This window comes from Antedon mediterranea, chromosome 1 (genome assembly GCF_964355755.1).
Source record: "Antedon mediterranea chromosome 1, ecAntMedi1.1, whole genome shotgun sequence".
NCBI lineage: Eukaryota > Metazoa > Echinodermata > Crinoidea > Comatulida > Antedonidae > Antedon > Antedon mediterranea.
Window position 1 is genome coordinate 38,395,342 of NC_092670.1, and position 21,341 is coordinate 38,416,682.

Consider the following 21,341-nt stretch of genomic DNA (forward strand, 5'->3'; position numbering starts at 1 on the left):
AGCTAGGCTAGAGTAGTATAGCCGGCCGCCCGCACCGCGCCCGCCTGGTGGAACACCACCGCTTCGTTTTCCTTCGTCGGTTCTTCGACGGTATGCTAACTTATAACAATATTTGCACTACTAAAATAAGGAAATGCGATATTTATCTTTAATTTTGAATCATTCTTAGAAATTACTATAAAAATATGGGTGTGCATGATTTCACAATCTGTCGGAAAACCTTGCGCAATTTGCAGATTACTTGCGCAATTTGAGACACATGTTTCAATTCAAATTGCGCAAGGATTTTTTTTTGCGCAATTTCAAATTGCGCAAATCGTTCAAATCGCGCATGACATATATACAGTATTATCATGAACTTGGTCCGTGGTATACAAACAGTTCATAAGTCTGGTGTGCAATTCCTTTCTTTTCGAGTGACGTGATTGGTTAATTCCGGTCACATATTGTACTTAGTGATGCGTATCATCTTCAGCAATTGTTTGTAGGAACAACACAACATCACCACCGCTTGTGTGTATTTAAGACAGGACAACAACATTTAGATGTACTGTTTCTTGTTAACTGCTTAAAAGATTTTTAAACGAAGGTTAGTTATGTTTTAAAGATTATATTCTTGTGAAAATGTGTGTTTTTTTAACAATAAGTTCGTGGCTACGTAAAGCCTGCTGCTGCTGGCTTCTCCATCTCATTTGTGTTGGCCGTCCATTTTAAATGTTTCAGACAAGAACACCGTCATGCTTTAGATCGAGGGGCCGCCTTTTCAGAGGCAGGACACTTGACCCAACCAATTGCTTAAACAGCAGCGACTATTATGACAGTATATGATGAGCCCAAAATAATGTTGTATTGAAGAAAAAATACGATACAGTTACTAGTAAAGATTTTGGAAGAGTTCTCTAACCATTTTCGTTTTATTTTTTTTAGTTTTCTAATTTATTTCATTCAGGATTTTCTTTGCAAGACCTTTCTTTTTACTATTAAATTTAAATTAAAGATTTAAAAAACTTTTTTATGAATTGATCATTTCGGCCAATCACCAGACAGTTATGAACGTATAAATTCATACATTATAATTTATTCACCATATTTGCATTTTATTGTGTGTACAAAAGGCTTTGTCCGTCAGTATTTATTCACCATTGCATTGATGATGTTTTTTTGTTGGTATACTGTAGTACCGATATATAACAGCACCATGATCATTTTCACCCACTGACGTTCAACCTTCTTTTTCTGTTGTGTTATTGTGAGAATACTGTGGTGTTTTCTTGATGGTACAGTTTGATGCTCTTTGCACATGCTTTATTTGATCTGCAGTTCTAGCATTTATTCGTATATTTATATAGGCCTACTTTATTACAAAATACAGGCTAATTGCAACAATTTAATCAGTACAACCTTTTCATTATATTTTTCACCTTAATGCTCACTTTGTACAAAATTGATGCTGTAATAATGGTTACCAATTAAAACACGACAAACAATCATTACACTGCGTATAAAATTGATGATTATGCAATGGTATACTATACCTGAAGTATAATCGAGATTATACGAGTCCTCCGGAGGTGAGAATCAATATGCGTTCTGTTGCTATGTATTTCAATGCCTTTTGTGTTAAATAGGCCAAGGTGTACATTGTCTCATAAATATCAGGCACTGAATGCATGTTTTTCTCTAATCATTACACAATGCATCCAATGAGTACAGTTGGTGTAAAGCTAATTGATTTTTGACATATTTTAAGACCTGTTTTTAAGTTCAACTTTAACTGTTAACCATGGAGAAATATTTCATGCTGTAACAAAAGGCAATTATAAATAAGTAGGTTAAGATATCAGTACTATCAAACATAACTCATCGTTACAATTTTGCTATTTGTGCAATAAACACAAAGCCAAAGAAACAAAATTGATATACAACAATACAATAAAAACAGCGATGTAATAGAGGTACAGCCGTATACTGTACTTTACAGTACCCTATGCAAAAGTTTAAATGTTGTTGCTCCAGTTCCTTACATATTAACCTACAGTATTATAGTTGTAGACCTTTATTTTGAGGAAGTGTGACCTAACCATACTAATAAACTGCCCTTGAGGAGTGTAATTTACACACTTAAATTTGGTAAACTTCAACTCACCCCCCCCCCCCCCTGAACTCCAGGTCCCCATTTAGCTCTGGGCCCTCCTTGAACCCCTTCTTGAGTTACAGCCCCCCCTTAAACTCAGGAACCCTTGGTTTAGACAGTGAGCACTCATGACCATTACACTCCACTGATTTTCTGTCTCTAAACCCACCATTATAAACTATAAACTGAGTTCAAACGTACATTGACAGAAGGTACTCATTGAATAATTTGCAATGAGAGACAGATAATGTAATGTCTTAATGATTGTTTGTATTATTTAATAGAATGATGAATGATAAATAGTCAATAATACTTACAGTATCATACTTTACACACTTTAAAACTACCCACATACATATACTTTCTTTTATTACTTTACTTATTATATGGTACAGTACATCATTAAATTGTATTATATTAAAGAACACATGCTGTTCAATTGAAGAAATAAAAATGTGACGAGCACATAAAACGAATAACAACTATTGCCTTCTTTAGGATCGATTATTTTAACTAACAAATCGATTTCAAATTCAAATTGATTTTCAAATTCTTAACAAAATTGTTTCGTAACTTCCTTGGCAATAAAGTAAACAATTAAATCTCTTATGTCTGGGAGACACATCATTGTCTACTTTGTATAATTCAAATAACAATCATACCACAGCAATGTTTATTTAAAGCTCACTATCAAACTAGTTTGACAAATAAGTGTGATGTGCCTAAATATTGTAATGATATGCCCAAATATGGTAGTGATATGACATCATCATGTTCATACATATATGGGCACATCACATTTTTTGTCACATAAACAAGGATGGTCTACAAGTCTTATTACCATTCTTGTGAAGTGAAGTTATAATTTGTCATTAGAAAAAATCTTGACACTGACAGGACTTGAACCCAGGACCCTTGGATTAGTAGTAAAGCATCATAACCACCAAACCACAATTCCACATTATCCTGCTTCTCTTTATATTCCATTTCAATACTTACCAAACATACTAGTATATAAAGCTTTGTCTACATTATCAAACTCTATGTGACAAACAAATGTTACTTAATTACTTGTTACTTGTTTGCATAGCTATCCCCATTATTGGGGACATTTCGCCGTCATTGACATTATGTTGACATAGCACAACAATGAGAGACATTAATTTTGATGAGAAGGTCATGGAACACTAATTAATTTTAAAAACAACTAAAAACCTGGGACCTGCAACCCTTGGTAGGGACCCTGACCCTGATGATGACCTGTGATGTGCATATAGACATGGTGATATACATATCACTAACATATTTAGCTGTATAAATATCCTTCAAATTCACTATTTGTTATTTCACCTGTAGACAAACATATAGAATTGTAGTCAATAAAATGCCAGGTAATTATCCAAGCTCAATTGGTTGAACATGTCTCTGATTTATGAATAATAATAGTAGTTTGGAGTTGAGCAATAATACAAATGAAATATTATTAAATTGAACTTGATATCCCATAATAAGAAGAGAGTTTACAAAATGTAGGTCTCATTTTATATAAATTTAATAATATGTGATAATAAGTAAAAAATTGTTTAAATCAGATGTTCTTAATGTTCTAGACTTGCCCCAAGTCTGTATTTTCTTTTTTATTTATTTGTTTTTATTGCGACCGCGATTTTTGTCTGAAAATACAGACTTGTGAAACGCGTATAAAAATCGATTTGTAGACCGCAAACGTCCGATAAGAATGACGTAGGTGATCATACCGTATTTGGCTATATGGGGCGGGCGGTATGTAAATATGGATTTCGAATCAACCAATGATCATCTTGTTTCAAAATGAAAAAGATCGAGTACGTATACAGTGCTGAATGTACGAGACGAGACTGTTGATAAAATCGTGTTGCCAAGTTGTTTTTTTATTAATTGTTTAGTCATTGGCCTAGACCTCTTTCGTAGGTCCTACTCAACTTGCACGTATGACCTGCCAAATAAAACGCCAATAAAGTAGGCCTACATGCCACCGGCACACAACAAAGCTACACCACACACTACACAGAACAGGACAGGGTCTGGGTGGGAATTAAATCAAATTATCTCCGCGTAATAAATGATCCATTCAATGTTTGATTTGCGGAGAAGCAGCCTATCTTATCAAGACGAGTTTTCATGTTCTTGGGAAAAATCCCATCAAATGTTTACCAAACTACTAGGCATATAAAATCATTTCTAGCCTTCAGAAACTTTCATCAATGTACCAAGTACACGTTGTCTAAACGTAACATAGCGCATGTGCACCATCTTAGTTGTTGAGTCTTTGAACTTCTGAAATATGAATATTAAAACGGTGTACGAGTGAGTAGCCAATCGCATGCAGCTGAAACTAGTCAACCGGATAATCGTATGCACCAAGAATTCTTGGTGTCAAACCACGTGACTTGTGCTTGTTTCCCCAGACGGAGTATCCAAAATCAAGTAGTATACGTATGAAACGCCATATGTGCCAAAATATTTATCTTTTTACTAATATTAAGACAAAACTCCGTCTGGAACCCAGACTATTAATGTTCATACAGTAGTATTTTCTCTTAATTAAAGTTGAACATCTGACAAAAAAAAAGCCCCAATAAATGAGTTCTGGTTGATCATTTTTTTAAATGTAAGATTGAAAAGACAAAGACATAAAAGTCATAACAATATTTAGTTGAGCAATAAATTGTTTTTCATGAATAAATTATTTAGTATACGTTGCATTTACTGTAAATGCTATACACATGCTTTTTAAATTTGTCAAAGTAAAAAATAAAAAAGACATTACAAAGAGAAACCTTTATGTAGCCAAAAAAGGCAATTTGTTAAGCCTTGTCTACACTACTATCAAACTTTATATGACAAGAAAAATGTGATGTGATGATGATGTCATTTCACTACCATATTTGAGCATATCACTACCATATTTGAGCATATCACTACTATATTTGGGCACATCACACTGTCTTTAGTTTGATAGTGTAGACAGAGCTTTACATAGCATAGGGATGGGTAAAACATAAGGAGTGGAGTTGTGGATTGGTGGTTATGATGCTTGGCTACCACTCCAAGGGTCCTGGGTTTAAGTCCTGTCACATGTCAGGATTTTTTCTAAGGACTAAATTACTCCACTCTCAAAGACTTGTAATAAGACTTTGTTTATGTAGAGCATCTTGTGTATATGTTTGTCTTGTGAACCTCTGAGGGTCCCTAATGATCAGCAATAGCTGGATGGATCACCCTCATTAAATATGGTTTTTAAAAAAATAAATAAAAAATAATTTCAATAAAAACAGTATAAAACGAACTACAGTACAGTAAAGTAACCTAAAAAAATGAAGATGAGATGATTATTAACTTGTTAAAAATAAGGCTCTAAAAACCACAGTAACATACCTTGTAGAATAAGAAAATTGAATTCAAAACAAAAGGAAATTACCAGTAATTTCAGTACATAAAATTAATCTATTTTTAACTACATAATAGGATTTTATTTAAACATTGTACATTTAGATACAGCCAATTTGGTATTTAAACATTGTACATTTAGATACAGCCAATTTGGTAGGTTGCCATGGATCCGCAATTGACGCTGAACCACTAGATTAGACTACATGCGGTGAACTAGCTAATAAACTCTTATTGTGAAATCTTTTAGAGCAGGAAGGAGTCGGATTTATCATTGATTAAAAATGGGTATAGATGATGAAGATAATGTTACACACACTCAGCGTACATGCTACTGTGAATGCTATGAATAGAATGAACATGTGACGTCATTCAAAGTGACCTCTTGACCTTTATACTGTGTAATATATATACAGCGTACGTGCATTTTATCAGCTCATCATTCCAGTCAGTGTGATAGTGAGCACTAGGATGGTGAGAGTTTTGTCGTGAGTATTTGAAATAAATTTTCTGAACAAATATCAACTTAAAATGTTCTTGATACTGATAGTTTTGATTAATTGATTTTAAAATCCATTTTAAAATTAAATTACTGAAATATTTTAAATGTACAGTAGTTGATTTCCACTATTTTGTGAATTCACGTTACTTAACACATTTACTGTAGAAGTGCATTAAAAATAATTTGTTTTTTAGGTTTTAAATTAAAAATTTGCTAGATTTTTCATATTGCTAGTTTTGCTTGTGGTTGTAATTTTGGGAGAAAATAGTTTGGTAACAGTATAATAAAGTTACCTAAGGCTTGATCTACATTAGGTAGATTCACGCAATCGTTCTTTGAGGGCGCTATAAGCGAGGCGTTATTTTGTATTGTAAAGTTGTCCTACTATGGAATTGATTAGTTTACCTTAACATAATTGCTTGCTTAGTTTTAGTTTGTTTATTTTGCTGGATTTTGACAACTACCAAAGGTCTCCTATCATTGGATAAAAAAGTATATTTCTAGACCTTTTTTAACATTTATTTATTGATTAGAGCTACACTTTCCTGGTAAAAATATCTAATAGGGTTCTATAGGCAGACAACACTGTAGATCCTAACATGCTGTAGGCTAGGCTTCAGTAATTCTTCACTCATTCTTCACTCAAGTTCTCTAGAATTGTTTTATATTTGAGGCTGCTATATAAAGCAAAGATATCTAATACCATGTATTAGCTGTTTTATAAAGTTACCACCTTGATTTAGAATCAATTTTTATTGAAAATTCATCTGGGTAAATTTGATCAATGCAATACCAGGTATTAACTCTTTTTTAATACCATGTGTTATTATTTTTATTTACCATCTTGTTTACCAGAATCAATTTATTTAATTGAAAATTAATTAATGTGATTAAAGTATAGTTTACATAATCAAAATGGAAAATACTAATAATTTATACTTTCGTAAATAACCATTGTTATTTAATTTTTTTTTAATGAATTATGCTATTTCCAGATTTATGATGGTGATTATTGTATTATTATTTAAGCATAGATGCATGCCAGATTACAATTGGCCTATGAATAAGTGAGAAAGAACCATATGCTATAAGTTAACTTATTGAATTGAATACAGTAATGCTTATATTAAGGGGACACCTTCGGGACCAAACAAATTTGCCACTTAATATGGCTTTTCCTGAATAGAAATAATAATACCCCTTGTGGTTGTTTGGTTTCGATCCAAGTCGGCCCTAAACCGTCTCGGCCAAAGTCAAGTCGGCCTCAAGTCAAGTCGGCCTCAAGTCAACTCGGCCTCAAGTCAACTCGGCCTCACGTCAACTCGGCCAAAAAATAATCGGTCAACTCGGCCCCGTTAAAGTATGGAACGCAAAAAGTGCAAATGAAGGGGATTGATAAAATAATATTTCTTCACAATTTTTTAACTATGAATAATTCTGACTTTTAATGAATATTATTATTTAGACAATAATATATTTAGCAAAAAAAATAGGAATGATTTCACCAACTTTCCTTTATTTACGTTTAATAAAATTTCGTAGCTGAGCCTCCCTGCGCGTTTGCCAGCTTTTTCGATATCTACAACTGCTACGTGTTTTCGCTGACCGGGGGATTCCCCTTTTTAAAAAACGCAAATCATGCACAAAAACGATGTACGATCATTTTTTCTACGGCCAAATGGTGGAACGTAGGCCTCCGTCTTCGATTTCCTAAAATACGGTACCTGCACGTGTTTTTTGTAACACGCGGGTACTTCTATTCATATCGGGCAATGAGTTCATTTTTTTATATATTATATTTTTTATTTCTTCATTTTTTTTAAAACGTGGATAGTAAGAATCGTAATAATAATAAGCACTTTTTGCGTTCCATACTTTATTGTGGCCGAGTTGACCGATTAGTTTTTGGCCGAGTTGACGTGAGGCCGAGTTGACTTGAGGCCGAGTTGACTTGAGGCCGAGTTGACTTGGGGCCGACATGACGTGGGGCCGACTTGACTTTGGCCGAGACGGTTTGGGCCGACTTGACATGCACCCGGTTGTTTTATGGGAAGGTGGCCTTAATAAGGTTGTCTCCCCTGTAAAAGGTTAAACTCATTAACACTACAGTAATATTTCAAAAATATGAAACAATTTTTTTTTAAATAGAAAATTCAATCATTATAATTTCAAGACCAAGATTTGTTATACTGTACTGTATTACCCATACCTGTTTATTGTTTTTGTTAGATTGGACTGTTTACCCAATAATTATACCCTCCTTCAGCTGTCCCCTTCCTCCCCCCCCCCCCCCCCCACCACCTCCTCATTCAACCATTCATCTTAAATAAAAAAATGTCTGGATTGAAAACAAGACATTACAGATTGAAAATAAGACATTTCAGATTGAAAACTGTTTATATATTCAATGGATAATACACATTTTGGTTTAATATTAAAATGAATTCTACTGCCAAACTGGTTACTACTTATGCAGACTCCATCCTACATTTTAAAATCGAAGAGCATATCAAATGAAATGCTCTTATTCACGTCACAAGACACCTACTCAGGGGCGCAGCCAGCAAAGAATTAAAGGGGGGGTCAACCAATATGTGAGTATTTTGCGAGCGAAGCGAGCAACCATGGGCTGGGGGCCAGGGGGCCGCCAAGGGCCCCCCGGTTGGGGTCCAGGGGGCTTCGCCCCCTGGAAGCTTTGGCGGTCTAGGGCAATCTAGATCATTTGAATCGGTTTACGCACACACAAATATGCAAATATGACAATGTTAACACTAATAAACTGAAACAAAGAAAACAAAAAACAACTCTCATTTTCATTACAGAACATTTTTATATTCCAGGCTGCCACAGACAAACACTTTTTTTCTTGCTTGTTTGTTGATTTGTGTAGAGAGGCTGTAAACTCAGAGGAGGAATTATTTGAATTCCTCCCTTTTCACCAATACGAAAGTTGCATGAAATGAACGTAGAGATGCAAAAGTTTGAAAAAAGAAATTAGAATGATAGCATGGAGGGAGTGATATTATTAAATGAGAACCGTAAGGTTAGAGTGCATACACTGTGCAAGTCCAAGAAGCTATCTTGGCTCCGTGTGTATGTGAGACGCTTATCATACCCAGTACATACAATATTTTGTTTAAAAATATACCTATTTTGTTCGAATGTATAGTATAGGTGATAGCTTATACATAATTGTAATAACTAACTTCTAAATTATTATCATACATTTTACGTTAGTTACTATAACGGCGCTCTTGACATCGCGTGATGCATCTTTAAACATAAGTTTGGAACATTCTTCTTGGCTTGGAGACAGAATTCGCGAATGACATTCTCTGTATTAATGTTCATGTTAAAGTGTATGTTCATGAGGCACAATCCCGAAAGCTGCTCATAAGACATGTGATTTCCCAAACAGGTTTTCGTTCTCCATAAAGTCGAAAAACTCCGCTCAGCTTCAGCAGACGTTACGGGCATAGGCCTACGCGATTAGAAGAAGTGCACGCACATTCGGGAACACATCTGGATCCGCTAATTTTACACAGTCGCTTCCATCACTGAAGCTCGGAATGAAGATGTTCGTGTCTTGGCAGATCATCGTACCAAATTCAAGTTCCTTGAAGACTTCTTCAACATTACACTTCACTATAGACTCGGGTGCTACGCCAAATATTTTAAAGCATGGCCTGTTATCGGCAGAAAAGCGGGTTTTTAACTCGGTTTGTAATCAAGAAGTTGATTTGGTAATACTGTTCGGTAGTAATCTTCCACAGTATCTCCAGGATGATTTGATCTGTATTGTTGTCTCATGTTTTTATTTATTTTTTCTAAAAAAAAGGGGGGGTCAGGACCCCCGTGACCCCCCCACTGGCTGCGCCCCTGCTACTTTGTCTTAACCACCGTACGTAGTGTAAGTAAGTCTTAATTCTCACTTTAAATATGCATTATGGCCAAACTGTCAATATGATCAATACAATTGCATACTTTGCGGCGTACATTAAGAACATTGACAAATAAAGGAAATTATCATAGGCCTATTAAGACACATTATATTACACTTTTTAAAAATCTATTTTCATTTTTAAACTGTATTTCCTTTGACTAGTGGTACTTATTCATAGGCCTATTAGACTCATATTATTATTACTCTTTTTTAAAATATATTTTCATTTTAAATTTTAACTGTATTTCCCTTGACTAGTGGTACTACATTATATGCCACATACAGTAATTGGTATAATTTCACTTAATAATGGGTGTTAATTGCCATTATGAGTTAATGCATATTCATGACACATTAAGTTAATAAATAATCACTGGTTGAATAAGCTTGTACAGTATGTGGGATCTGTTTTTATCATTCCTTGTATATTTTAATAGCTAATGTACTGCTAATTGTATTTTGTCATATTTGTCATGACAGAACTAGAACAGGTGTAATGGTAGAGAACTGTAAATCAAGCAAAACATCCGACACAGTCTTCACAACATTTGTCGCAAATTTTTAATTGATTTTTTCGGGGAAATATAAATCATTCATAACATTTCCATATGGTTCTTGTGATTAGTTTCTCTGCAGATAAAGACAAACTATGTACTATAGCATGTACAGTATCTCAATAACCCAGTAGGCCTACACCTACACAAGTTGGTTACCCTACTGATCCCTCACCTAGCCCCTAGGGAAGGAGCATTGATTGCAGGAGCGCATCCAATGGGGTTCCCAGCACTGTAATGCAAAAAGTAGGACATCAAATTATGCTCAGCCCTTCATTTCACCATTTTTTAGGCCCTATTCCCCCTATTTGAAAATCCTGGATCTGCCACTGAAATATGCAACATATTGTGTACCAAGTGATATCATTTACAATGTATGTCATTATTGTATCGGTATCGTATTCTAACAACTGTTCGCACCAACACGGAGTCAAATGTTTAATTGGCCAACAACTGTTTAAGTAGTATTACGTTATTAAGATATATAGCATGGTGTTGACAAAATACTTTAAACATCTCTCCGACACATTGCATTACTGTAACTGCAGTATACATACTGCACAATGTATAGGTGTGAATTAATAATGAAAAATAATTAGTATTTGAAGAAATATTTATGACACAATAGTATATTTTGTGTCAATTTTCATACCTAAAGCTCTGACTACACTATCAAACTTTATGCGACAAAAAACAACTTGATGTGCCCATATATCAACATGATGATGTTATATCAGTACCATATGTGGGCATGTCACTGCCATATTTGGCACATCACACTTTTTTGTCAAACTTGTTTGATATTGTAGACATAGCTTTACTGTACAATACAATTGAATACAAATCTTTCATTATTCTGGAATAGCTCTTTCAATACACAAGTACTGGTCTCCCAAGCCCTAGTAAAGTAACAATAGCCTTTTCTATTTGACAGTCTGGTAGTAATCTGTTATTATTATTATTTCCTTTTTTTTTTTAAATTTTTCCTCTCCTAAAAATTAATGCAATGGACTCCTCACCCAGTCAAATGGTCAAGATTTTATGAATGTTGACATAAGGTCAACGGCGGTCAATCAACCATTTTGCCTTTGAACTCAAATATACACAGTGTTTAACATATACAATAAAACTTTATTATTCTCCAGGGAAATTCATTTGATTGTGGTAATAAAATTAAAATTTCATAAAAACGTTAGGCAATCACAACTATGGTAAATCGTTGTTTCAGCATCTAATCAATTTTTCTCGTTATTCTGAGATCGCCATCACTGAAATTTCTTCTGTTTCTGCTGGAAAGAAATTTGGAGTAATTTTGAGGAGAAATACATAGGCCCTGGCCTTATATAGCGCATTAAATGTGTAAAGTAAAGCTCTGTCTACACTATCAAACTAGTTTAAAGTGTGATGTGCCCAAATATGGTAGAGATATGACATCATCATCATGTCATCATTTTTTTTTGTCACATAAAGTGTGTGTAGATATTGCGTAAGTTTAAAACTTGCACTACATACGATAATTGGCACCCATTCAAGCCTTTTTGCTAGATTCATCCACAACAATATGTTATTGATTAAAGTAACTGGCACTATTAGGGGCCATGATCTCTATTATTCCCCACCAGTATGATAAAAAAAAACTATTCTTTCTACCGCAGTATACAATACTACCCATTCCATTATACACTTGTAAGACACAGTTTATACCGTAGTATACAATACTACCCATTCCATTATACACTTGTAAGACACAGTTTATACCGCAGTATACAATACTACCCATTCCATTATACACTTGTAAGACACAGTTTCTACCGCAGTATACAATACTACCCATTCCATTATACACTTGTAAGACACAGTTTATACCGCAGTATACAATACTACCCATTCCATTATACACTTGTAAGACACAGTTTATACCGCAGTATACAATACTACCCATTCCATTATACACTTGTAAGACACAGTTTATACCATAGTATACAATACTACCCATTCCATTATACACTTGTAAGACACAGTTTATACCGCAGTATACATTACTACCCATTCCATTATACACTTGTAAGACACAGTTTATTATACAATACTACCCATTCCATTATACACTTGTAAGACACAGTTTATACCGCAGTATACAATACTACCCATTCCATTATACACTTGTAAGACACAGTTTATACCGCAGTATACAATACTACCCATTCCATTATACACTTGTAAGACACAGTTTATACCGCAGTATACAATACTACCCATTCCATTATACACTTGTAAGACACAGTTTATACCATAGTATACAATACTACCCATTCCATTATACACTTGTAAGACACAGTTTATACCGCAGTATACAATACTACCCATTCCATTATACACTTGTAAGACACAGTTTATACCATAGTATACAATACTACCCATTCCATTATACACTTGTAAGACACAGTTTATACCGCAGTATACAATACTACCCATTCCATTATACACTTGTAAGACACAGTTTATACCATAGTATACAATACTACCCATTCCATTATACACTTGTAAGACACAGTTTATACCGCAGTATACAATACTACCCATTCCATTATACACTTGTAAGACACAGTTTATACCGCAGTATACAATACTACCCATTCCATTATACACTTGTAAGACACAGTTTATACCGCAGTATACAATACTACCCATTCCATTATACACTTGTAAAACACAGTTTTCTACTATTGATTTCTTCATACATTTCCTTCTTACAAGTTAATTATTTAAAATACAATTTGTCATGTATAGTCCTAATTAAATCCAGATTGATTTTTTTTTCTTTAAGCTCTGTCTACACTATCAAACTTTATGCGACAAAAAAAAATTTGATGTGCCCATATGGATATGATGATATCATATCACAACCATATTTGAGCATTTCACTACTATATTTGGACACATCACACTTTTTGTCGAACTAGTTTGATGCTGTAGACAGAGCTTTACATTATTTGTTTTCTTTAATGTTTACATGACCTTGGTTGTGTAATCATAGTAGATACACTGTGTTAATTATTTAAACGAGGATTTCTCTTTATGTTATTGTATTGAATCAGGATTATTATGTTGTTGGTGACAAACACTATAATCAATAATCAATAATAATAATCAATAATAATCAAACACTATAATCAATACAAAATGAATAAAGCAAAACAACTCACAACGTAACAACCTGAGTGAATTCAATTCAATTCAATTTATTCCGGATTTTACAAAACAAACAATAACACATGCATCACACATGCGAACGTATCAGAACCATATAATGCATTTGCTCTGGCCTAAAGGAGAGTCATGTCAAAAAGATTGATGTAATACACTAATACCGTAGTTCCTCGCGTATAATCCCACCTCGAGTATAATCCCACCCCCAACTTTACGATTACCTTCGCAAGCAAGCATATCCCCGGGCAAAGTCCCAGTGTATAATTTATCATTAGGACAGAGGTAGGCCTAGCTAGCTAGGCCGACGTCAATTTTTTTTAAAGAAATTCTCACCAAAAAATAGAGTAATTTTTCTGAATTCGGCTGACTTAAAACTCATCAAACATTGGCCATCGTAAAGTTGAATACAACCTTAATATCATCGCCCCGATCTTCGCGTTCTGCACATCATGCATTCGCCGCACACTCGCTCGCCGTGTACATTCTGCCTTGTTTACACTACTGCATGCTTGATTACCATAAAAAAAACACCGCCCTCTATGCCGACCGGAGCAGTACTGTAGTTCGTGTCACATGCAACAACATGCGATTTGCACAGAGCTCGAGCGTGGGGAATCGGGAGAGTAGGCCTAGATGACCTGGTAGTCTAATGTCTAGGCCTACATCGGAATATAGCTAGCCTAAATCGTAGCCAGAAGAAATATTGTCATTTTCAGTTCATGCACCGGGAAATTCCTGGGTATAGTCCCACCTCCCAAATTCGGGCAAATTTCACGTACAAGGGGGGTGGGATTATACCCGGGGAACTACGGTACCGTAATAAAGTTACGCATATATATTAAATGATGAAGGGCTAGTGTTGCCCGAAAGCTCTGCTAACTTTTCTGGCTGTTTTACTTCTCGTTTTGATTTAGCTTTTCGCTTTTATTTTGTATCTCCATTGAGATCCAGCCACTGATACCCACAGCATTGTCATTTTTTCAGTAATTTGCCTTTGGATTTATATATTATTAAATATATTATATATAACAGTATATAACTTTTTGATGCTTTTTTTTTTGTAGGACTCGCTAAGTTGTTAAGCGTTACCAGTTTGATGCTGATGTCAGAGGTCACTGGATGTTGCAACGACGACTGGTTGCAATATTTCTTGAGAACAAGGATTAGTGAGGCAGATTAATTGCGGATTATCTCAACATATTTTAATTAAGTACAGTATATAAGGTAAATAGATAAAAATAATTGTTTAATTTTTTTTCATCACTCATTTGATTTAATCAAAAGATCAGAACTTAAGCTCTGTCTATAGTATCAAGCTAGTTTGACAGAAAAGTGTGATGAGCCCAAATATGGTAGTGATATTCCCAAAAAATATGGTAGTGATATGACATCGTCATGTCCATATATGGACACATCACCGTTTTTTGTCACATACAATTTGATAGTGTAGACAGAGCTTAAGACACTATGGCTCATTTGACCTGCAAGATTTAAATTGAATTATTTTTAAATAAATGTGTGTTCTTTCTCTTTCAGTTAATTTGTGCCAAATTTATTTCTAGAGATAAGAAAATTATTTATTTTGTCATGGCTACGATTCCTCCAAGCATGTTCGTGGCACCAGGGAGTTGCCACTCGAGTCTACGCAAATATCAACAGATACAGAAAAGGCAGCAGTCGCAGGAGATGGACATCAACTCCAACAGGAGTGAAGTTGATGGCAGCCATGCTAAGGCCATGCCAACCACACCCATCGGTTCGCCAATTGGGTCACCTACCCCGCCTGGTATGTTTTTATCTTTTTTTATCTTTGTGGTAAAATAACAATTTAAAAAGTATATGAACCTCATAGATATTATTAGGGCTGAGTTGTTTTGTTACTAAGGCAGTGTTTTTGTAGTTTTGTGGTTAAGATGGCCGGCTACCCTAGGGTCTTGGGTCCAAATCCAAAAGATGGTTACCATGTAATAAAGTATAAAATATAAGTAATAAAACTTTTGTGTATAAAGTATCTTGTGAGTCAAGGTTGCCAGCTTTGAGATGGATAGTGAATGAACTCACTTTAAGGCTATCCTTAGCGATCTGCTTAAAATGATATTTTATTTTAATAAATTGAGAATGTTCACATTATTTTACTAATTATTTCTATTTATAGTGTCTCCTTTGAACAAGATGTACCAGTATTTTCGTTCATTCAGTAACCCAGGCATAAGTGTACCAACCACACAGGCTGATATTAAGCAAGTTGGCGCAGAGCAAAGACATTTTGACTTCTCACCACAAGGGGCTCCGGCATCGGATCAAAGCAGCTCTCCACTGAACTCACCAAGATCAGTTTCTGACAATGCTTAAACATTGCTGTGTATTAAATATAGGAAGTATTGAGTGTACAGTACTTCCATTAGTGTGTATCTGTAAATCTACCATGACTTCTACGTCTAAGATTTTAGAATGCTCAGCAATACAGTATTTAGAATGGTTTTAATACAAAGTATATTGTGTGTTATTTTTTTTGATTATCCTATTTTTGCTGCAGTAGCTCCTAAACTAGTATTAATTTGTTGAAAAAATAAAATTGTGATTTCAACCGTGACGGTGTACTTTCACGGAGCCTGGGCCACAAATTTTAGAATGAGTTTATATTATACTTGAATATAACAATGCTGGAGTAATTATACAATATGTATGCAATTGGAAAGTATCTGCTGGGCCAGGCCTAGAATATTTGATTTTGGAGGACAGTCCTTCGATCTTTACTGGTATAAATTACTGTAGGGATGGAATATGAAATATAGTACAGTGTTTGCAATAAATTTAAGTACCTTAAATTGTTTTGATACCAAATTTCATTTTCTATTATACAGCGCTTTCAAACTATTTCAAATCATCTTGGACATGAAACTAACATTTTTTTATTTGGCCTAAAAAAATCAAAGGGTGCATACAATTTGTAATTTGTTGTGTGTATAAATCATGATCTATAAACAATTCAAAAGAAAATATTTAAAAAACAGCTTTCAAGAAAATGTATAAAGAGTAATCGAGAATATTATTAAAATTGTTGAGCATAAAACAAGTTTAACTGCTAAAAATGGTGCTGTTAATGTTCCTAGAATACAATAAAGGTTCTCTTTTTTATACTTTTTTTTTCTTCCGTTAAAAAATACTTTTTAATAAATGTTTATATTCCCCATAATAATTTCATATTATACTGTTGTATATTTATATTTACTTACAGATTAATAATGGCCCAGATTTATAGTGGGTAAGTGCTCTTAAGCTCTGTCCACACTATCAAACTTGTTTGACAAAAAAGTGTGATATTTCCAAATATGGCAGTGATATGACATTATCATGTATGGGCACATTTTTTGTCACATAAAGTTTGATAGTGTAGACAGAGCTTTACAAATGGTTGCTTACAATAAAAGGTGTTTCATATTCAAATGATGTGCTTTGCTCTAAACACTCTGTAACTAGTAGATTGATTACGTACTGCAGTAATGTAAAATAGGGTCACTTTCCCAAACTATGTCAACGTATAAGTGGTTTTACTTGATTGGTACCTGTACTATTATTTTATATATGGGACTGTAGAACAAAACAATACATGTGTAAATATAGTATAGTAAAAATATATATCAGGCCCGTATGCAGCATTTATAATGGGGGGGTGCGAGCGAAGCGAGCAACAATGGCTGGGGGCCAGGGGGCCGCCAAGGGCCCCCGGTCAGGGTCCAGGGGCCGAAGGCCCTGGAAAAATTTGCGTTATTTGACGTTCTAAAGACTGATGTAAGACTCTCTGTTGTGGCTTGGGCTAGTTGAACGATGGACACCAGAACTTAACGCTTTCATGATGAGGCCAACTCAGCAGGGGTGGCGCCAGGATCTTCCCGACGCGGGGGCTACATTCCCCGACGAGGGGGCTATGCGAGCGAAGCGAGCATCACTAGGCTGAGGGTCAGGGGCCGCCAAGGACCCCCGGTGGGGGTCCAGGGGGCGAAGCCCCGGAAGCAACGCGTTCTAGCGTCATTTGAGGTCTTTTTAATCAGATTTAGGGTAGCCATTTTTTCCATTTTTTATAATGCATAAATAAAATACTGCGTGCAAAAAAACGATGCGCGATGACGGTTTCAATCCATATTTTTCAAGTTAAAAAATAAAAGTTCAAAGAAAATTTTGAAAAATAGAGTTGGAGGTCCTGGAAATTGGACTTATTTATACTTCAAAACATGAAAAAATATATATAAGTCCCTATCATGGGTTGTGACTGAGCTAAGAAATGTTTGAAAAATAGAGATGTTAGGTCCCGGAAAATGTACTTCTTGTTCTTCGAAATATGACCAGCTTTATTGTTGGGGCTGAGCTAAGAAAATGTTTAAAACTAGAGCTGCAGGTCTTCAAAAAATTGCATTTTATACTTTGGAAACATCAGGCCTAGAGGCTTAAAAAACGCAAGCGTAGACCTTTTTCAGTCGGGGAAAAAAGTTTATTCCTCCCAGGTGTATGCATGCGTACCATCTGGACTTCCGAGTGGTGAGAAATTCATGACATACAGGATATTGAAAATGTAATAACTATAGCTATAATGTTGGCTAAGCGAAAATGGCATGTTTTTTTGTTTAGTAATGGATGAAAAATATATTTTAGGTGCCCCACGGTACAGAAGGTTACTTGTAAATTAAAAAATTGGTGAACAAACGAACAATTAACATAATTCGTTTTTGCTGTAGTGTAGCGTACGTCGACGCAGTACACGACGTAACCGTCGGTAAACTTCGCCTGGAAAATAACACATTACACATTTTGGTCCCTGGATGAAACTTGATATCACGCGTCTCGACCCAACGTTGAACGATTCGTACAAAGGGATACCGCCAGACAAGTGCGTACCTAGCTATTGTTTAGTAGTAAGTTAGATCGCTGGCAATAATGAATGCATATAAAGTGCATAATATCACTCTGACGTACTCTCACGGTCAATGAAACGTCGCGGTTTTCTAGGCGCTGAAGCTAGCTACGAAGTGAACGCGAACGCTTTTTACTGTATATTATATTCCCCGACAAAAAGTACACGTGTTCCCTGACGTTAAGTTGTCTGTATTTCTCCAGCAAACACTTTACCGCGTACCGCGTACATGAAGCGCTAAGCTATTGCTTGTCGTCACATGATCGACTGCGCATGTTTTACATCGAGTTTGTAGTCAGTTCAGATTCCGTAATTTAATTACCGGTATTTTTTCATTTTATATTAGCATATTTTTGTTTGTATACCATTGATAATGTAAATTTTGTATATATATAATGATATTGTCTTTAGTTAAACAAGACAAGAAAAAATACCAACCGAGGAAATAGTGGACCTTTTGGGACTTGGGGGGGTGCGTCTGCACCCAACGCACCCCCCCCTGGATACGGGCCTGTATATTGATCAGTAACAAGAAATATAATAATATATGCATTAATAAATGATATGGAATAAGTGTGTGATATACTCCCAATCCCAATATACTTATAAAAACTGTAGACATATGTACTGTACATTGTTATATGCATTTTAAACATTAAATTACACTGTGCTAAGAAATAAATTATATATAGTAATTGTAACCTGTAGGATGTACAAATAATGCAAGAAGTGTAAGTGAGGGTTAACTTCATTGTGCTCCATTCATCCTCCAGCTCCATTCATCCTCCAGCTCCATTCATCCTCCAGCTCCATTCATACTCCAGCTCCATTCATCCTCCAGCTCCATTCATCCTTTAGCTCCATTCATCCTCCAGTTCCATTCATCCTCCAGCTCCATTCATCCTCCATCTTCATTCATCCTCCAGCTCCATTCATACTCCAACTCCATTCATTCTCCAGCTCCATTTATCCTCCAGCTTCGTTCATCCTCCATCTCCATTCATACTCCAACTCCATTCATTCTCCAGCTCCATTCATCCTCCAGCTTCATTCATCCTCCATCTCCATTCATCCTCCAGCTCCATTCATCCTCCAGCTCCATTCATCCTTTAGCTCCATTCATCCTCCAGCTCCATTCATCCTCCAGCTGCATTCATCCTCCAGCTCCATTCATCCTCCTGTTCCATTCATCCTCCATCTTCATTCATCCTCCTGTTCCATTCATCCTCCAGCTCCATTCATCCTGCAGCTCCATTCATTGTATGATAAATCACAGTTTTAAAAATTGTAATCCAATCTATAGAAAAAACATGGAGTAAACGGGGTCTTTAGGAAACAGATATACATGTGTGCTATTAACAAGCCTTATAATGCAAGATACATTGTGTCCCTTTAATAGTTGAATAGGTCATTTCAATGCCACAATAGTTATTGATTGGTTGATCACTTTATTTCATAATCAACATTTCAGATAGGCCCTATACAACAAACAATACAAAACGCAAAATCACTTTGGCAATTTAGTTTAAAGATAAAGTATTAAATCTGAAAAAGCCCATTGTCTGGAAGTTATTTTGTTTAAAAATTTTTTTTTTTGTCTTTTCTATAAGAGAAATCGTCTTCTTTTAAGATATAAGTAATAGTTATTTGTCGTATTCAATTGGGACTTTTACCGTTGAGTAATAGTACCAGCTACTTATTAATAACAAGAGTATTTTGAACGTTGAGATTGTTCTTAACGAAAGAACTTGCATGTTAAAGTTTTCTATTCGAATGATTTTCTTTTGAGCACAACCCGTTTACAATTTACAATTTGAATACAAGTCATACTCAACGAATCTTCATGTTGACAACGAAAGTTCCCAATCGAATACGACAATTGGGTTGTAACCCCTATATCCTTTATATTTCAACATATCTGGTGTTGTTTGAACTGTCTATAATATCTGATAGAGTATTATTGTTATTAATCAAGTACAGTATAATTATTATGTAGATAATACAGTATAAAATACTGTAGTCAACCATGAGTCAGAACTGTGTTAACAAATTGAGTGAGTTGTTACGTTAATCAAAATGTAGAGAATGGATTGCTGTATTTTAAATAATAAAATAAAAGAAATCATTTCTGTTCACTTGAGTTTTTGTAGTTGCTGTTATTATTATTAATATTATTATTTTTTTTTTTCCATTTTTGTTATTATTTTTTATTATAATTATAATTATTATGATTATTATAGGGACTAAGTTTCGCGGTACTATACGTACCATTTATTTGTATCAACAACAAAAATAATATATATATATATACAGTATTTCTTTAACACGAAACGTATTTGATACAAAACGAGTATGCAATGAGCCGAAGCTCTTAAACACATTCCCTATAATACTGATATCTAATTAGCAAATAAAACAATTAAAGTACAAATAGAAATTTTCAGCAGGGAATTTACAACTCTTTGCTTTTACGACACGACAACATAGCCTAGACTTCCAGTTTCTACTATTTGCCAAAATGCTTTTAAAGCATTGGCAAAGTCTAGGCATATTGTTTACAATTAAATTTCAATTTTGCTTTTATTTCAAATGTACGTCCATGGTACAAACAAGCTACAAATACTATTGCAGCAAATTTAAATTGATAAATATACACACAA

The 21,341-nt window shown here is 34.8% G+C and overlaps 1 protein-coding gene across 2 annotated transcripts; it reads left to right on the plus strand.

The window, feature by feature from the left end:
- Nucleotides 1-487: 487 nt before the first annotated feature.
- On the plus strand, nt 488-20,806 carry LOC140039598 (uncharacterized). Of its 2 annotated transcripts, none has more exons than XM_072085222.1 (4): nt 488-589; nt 14,837-14,996; nt 15,309-15,558; nt 15,928-20,806. In XM_072085222.1, exons 3-4 carry the CDS (start codon nt 15,360-15,362, stop codon nt 16,122-16,124), a joined length of 396 nt encoding a protein of 131 aa, XP_071941323.1. In that variant the 5' UTR covers nt 488-589; nt 14,837-14,996; nt 15,309-15,359; the 3' UTR covers nt 16,125-20,806. The 2 variants fall into 2 exon arrangements, with proteins under 2 accessions (XP_071941323.1, XP_071941328.1); XM_072085227.1 differs by lacking the exon at nt 488-589 and adding an exon at nt 5,950-6,051.
- Nucleotides 20,807-21,341: the final 535 nt, after the last annotated feature.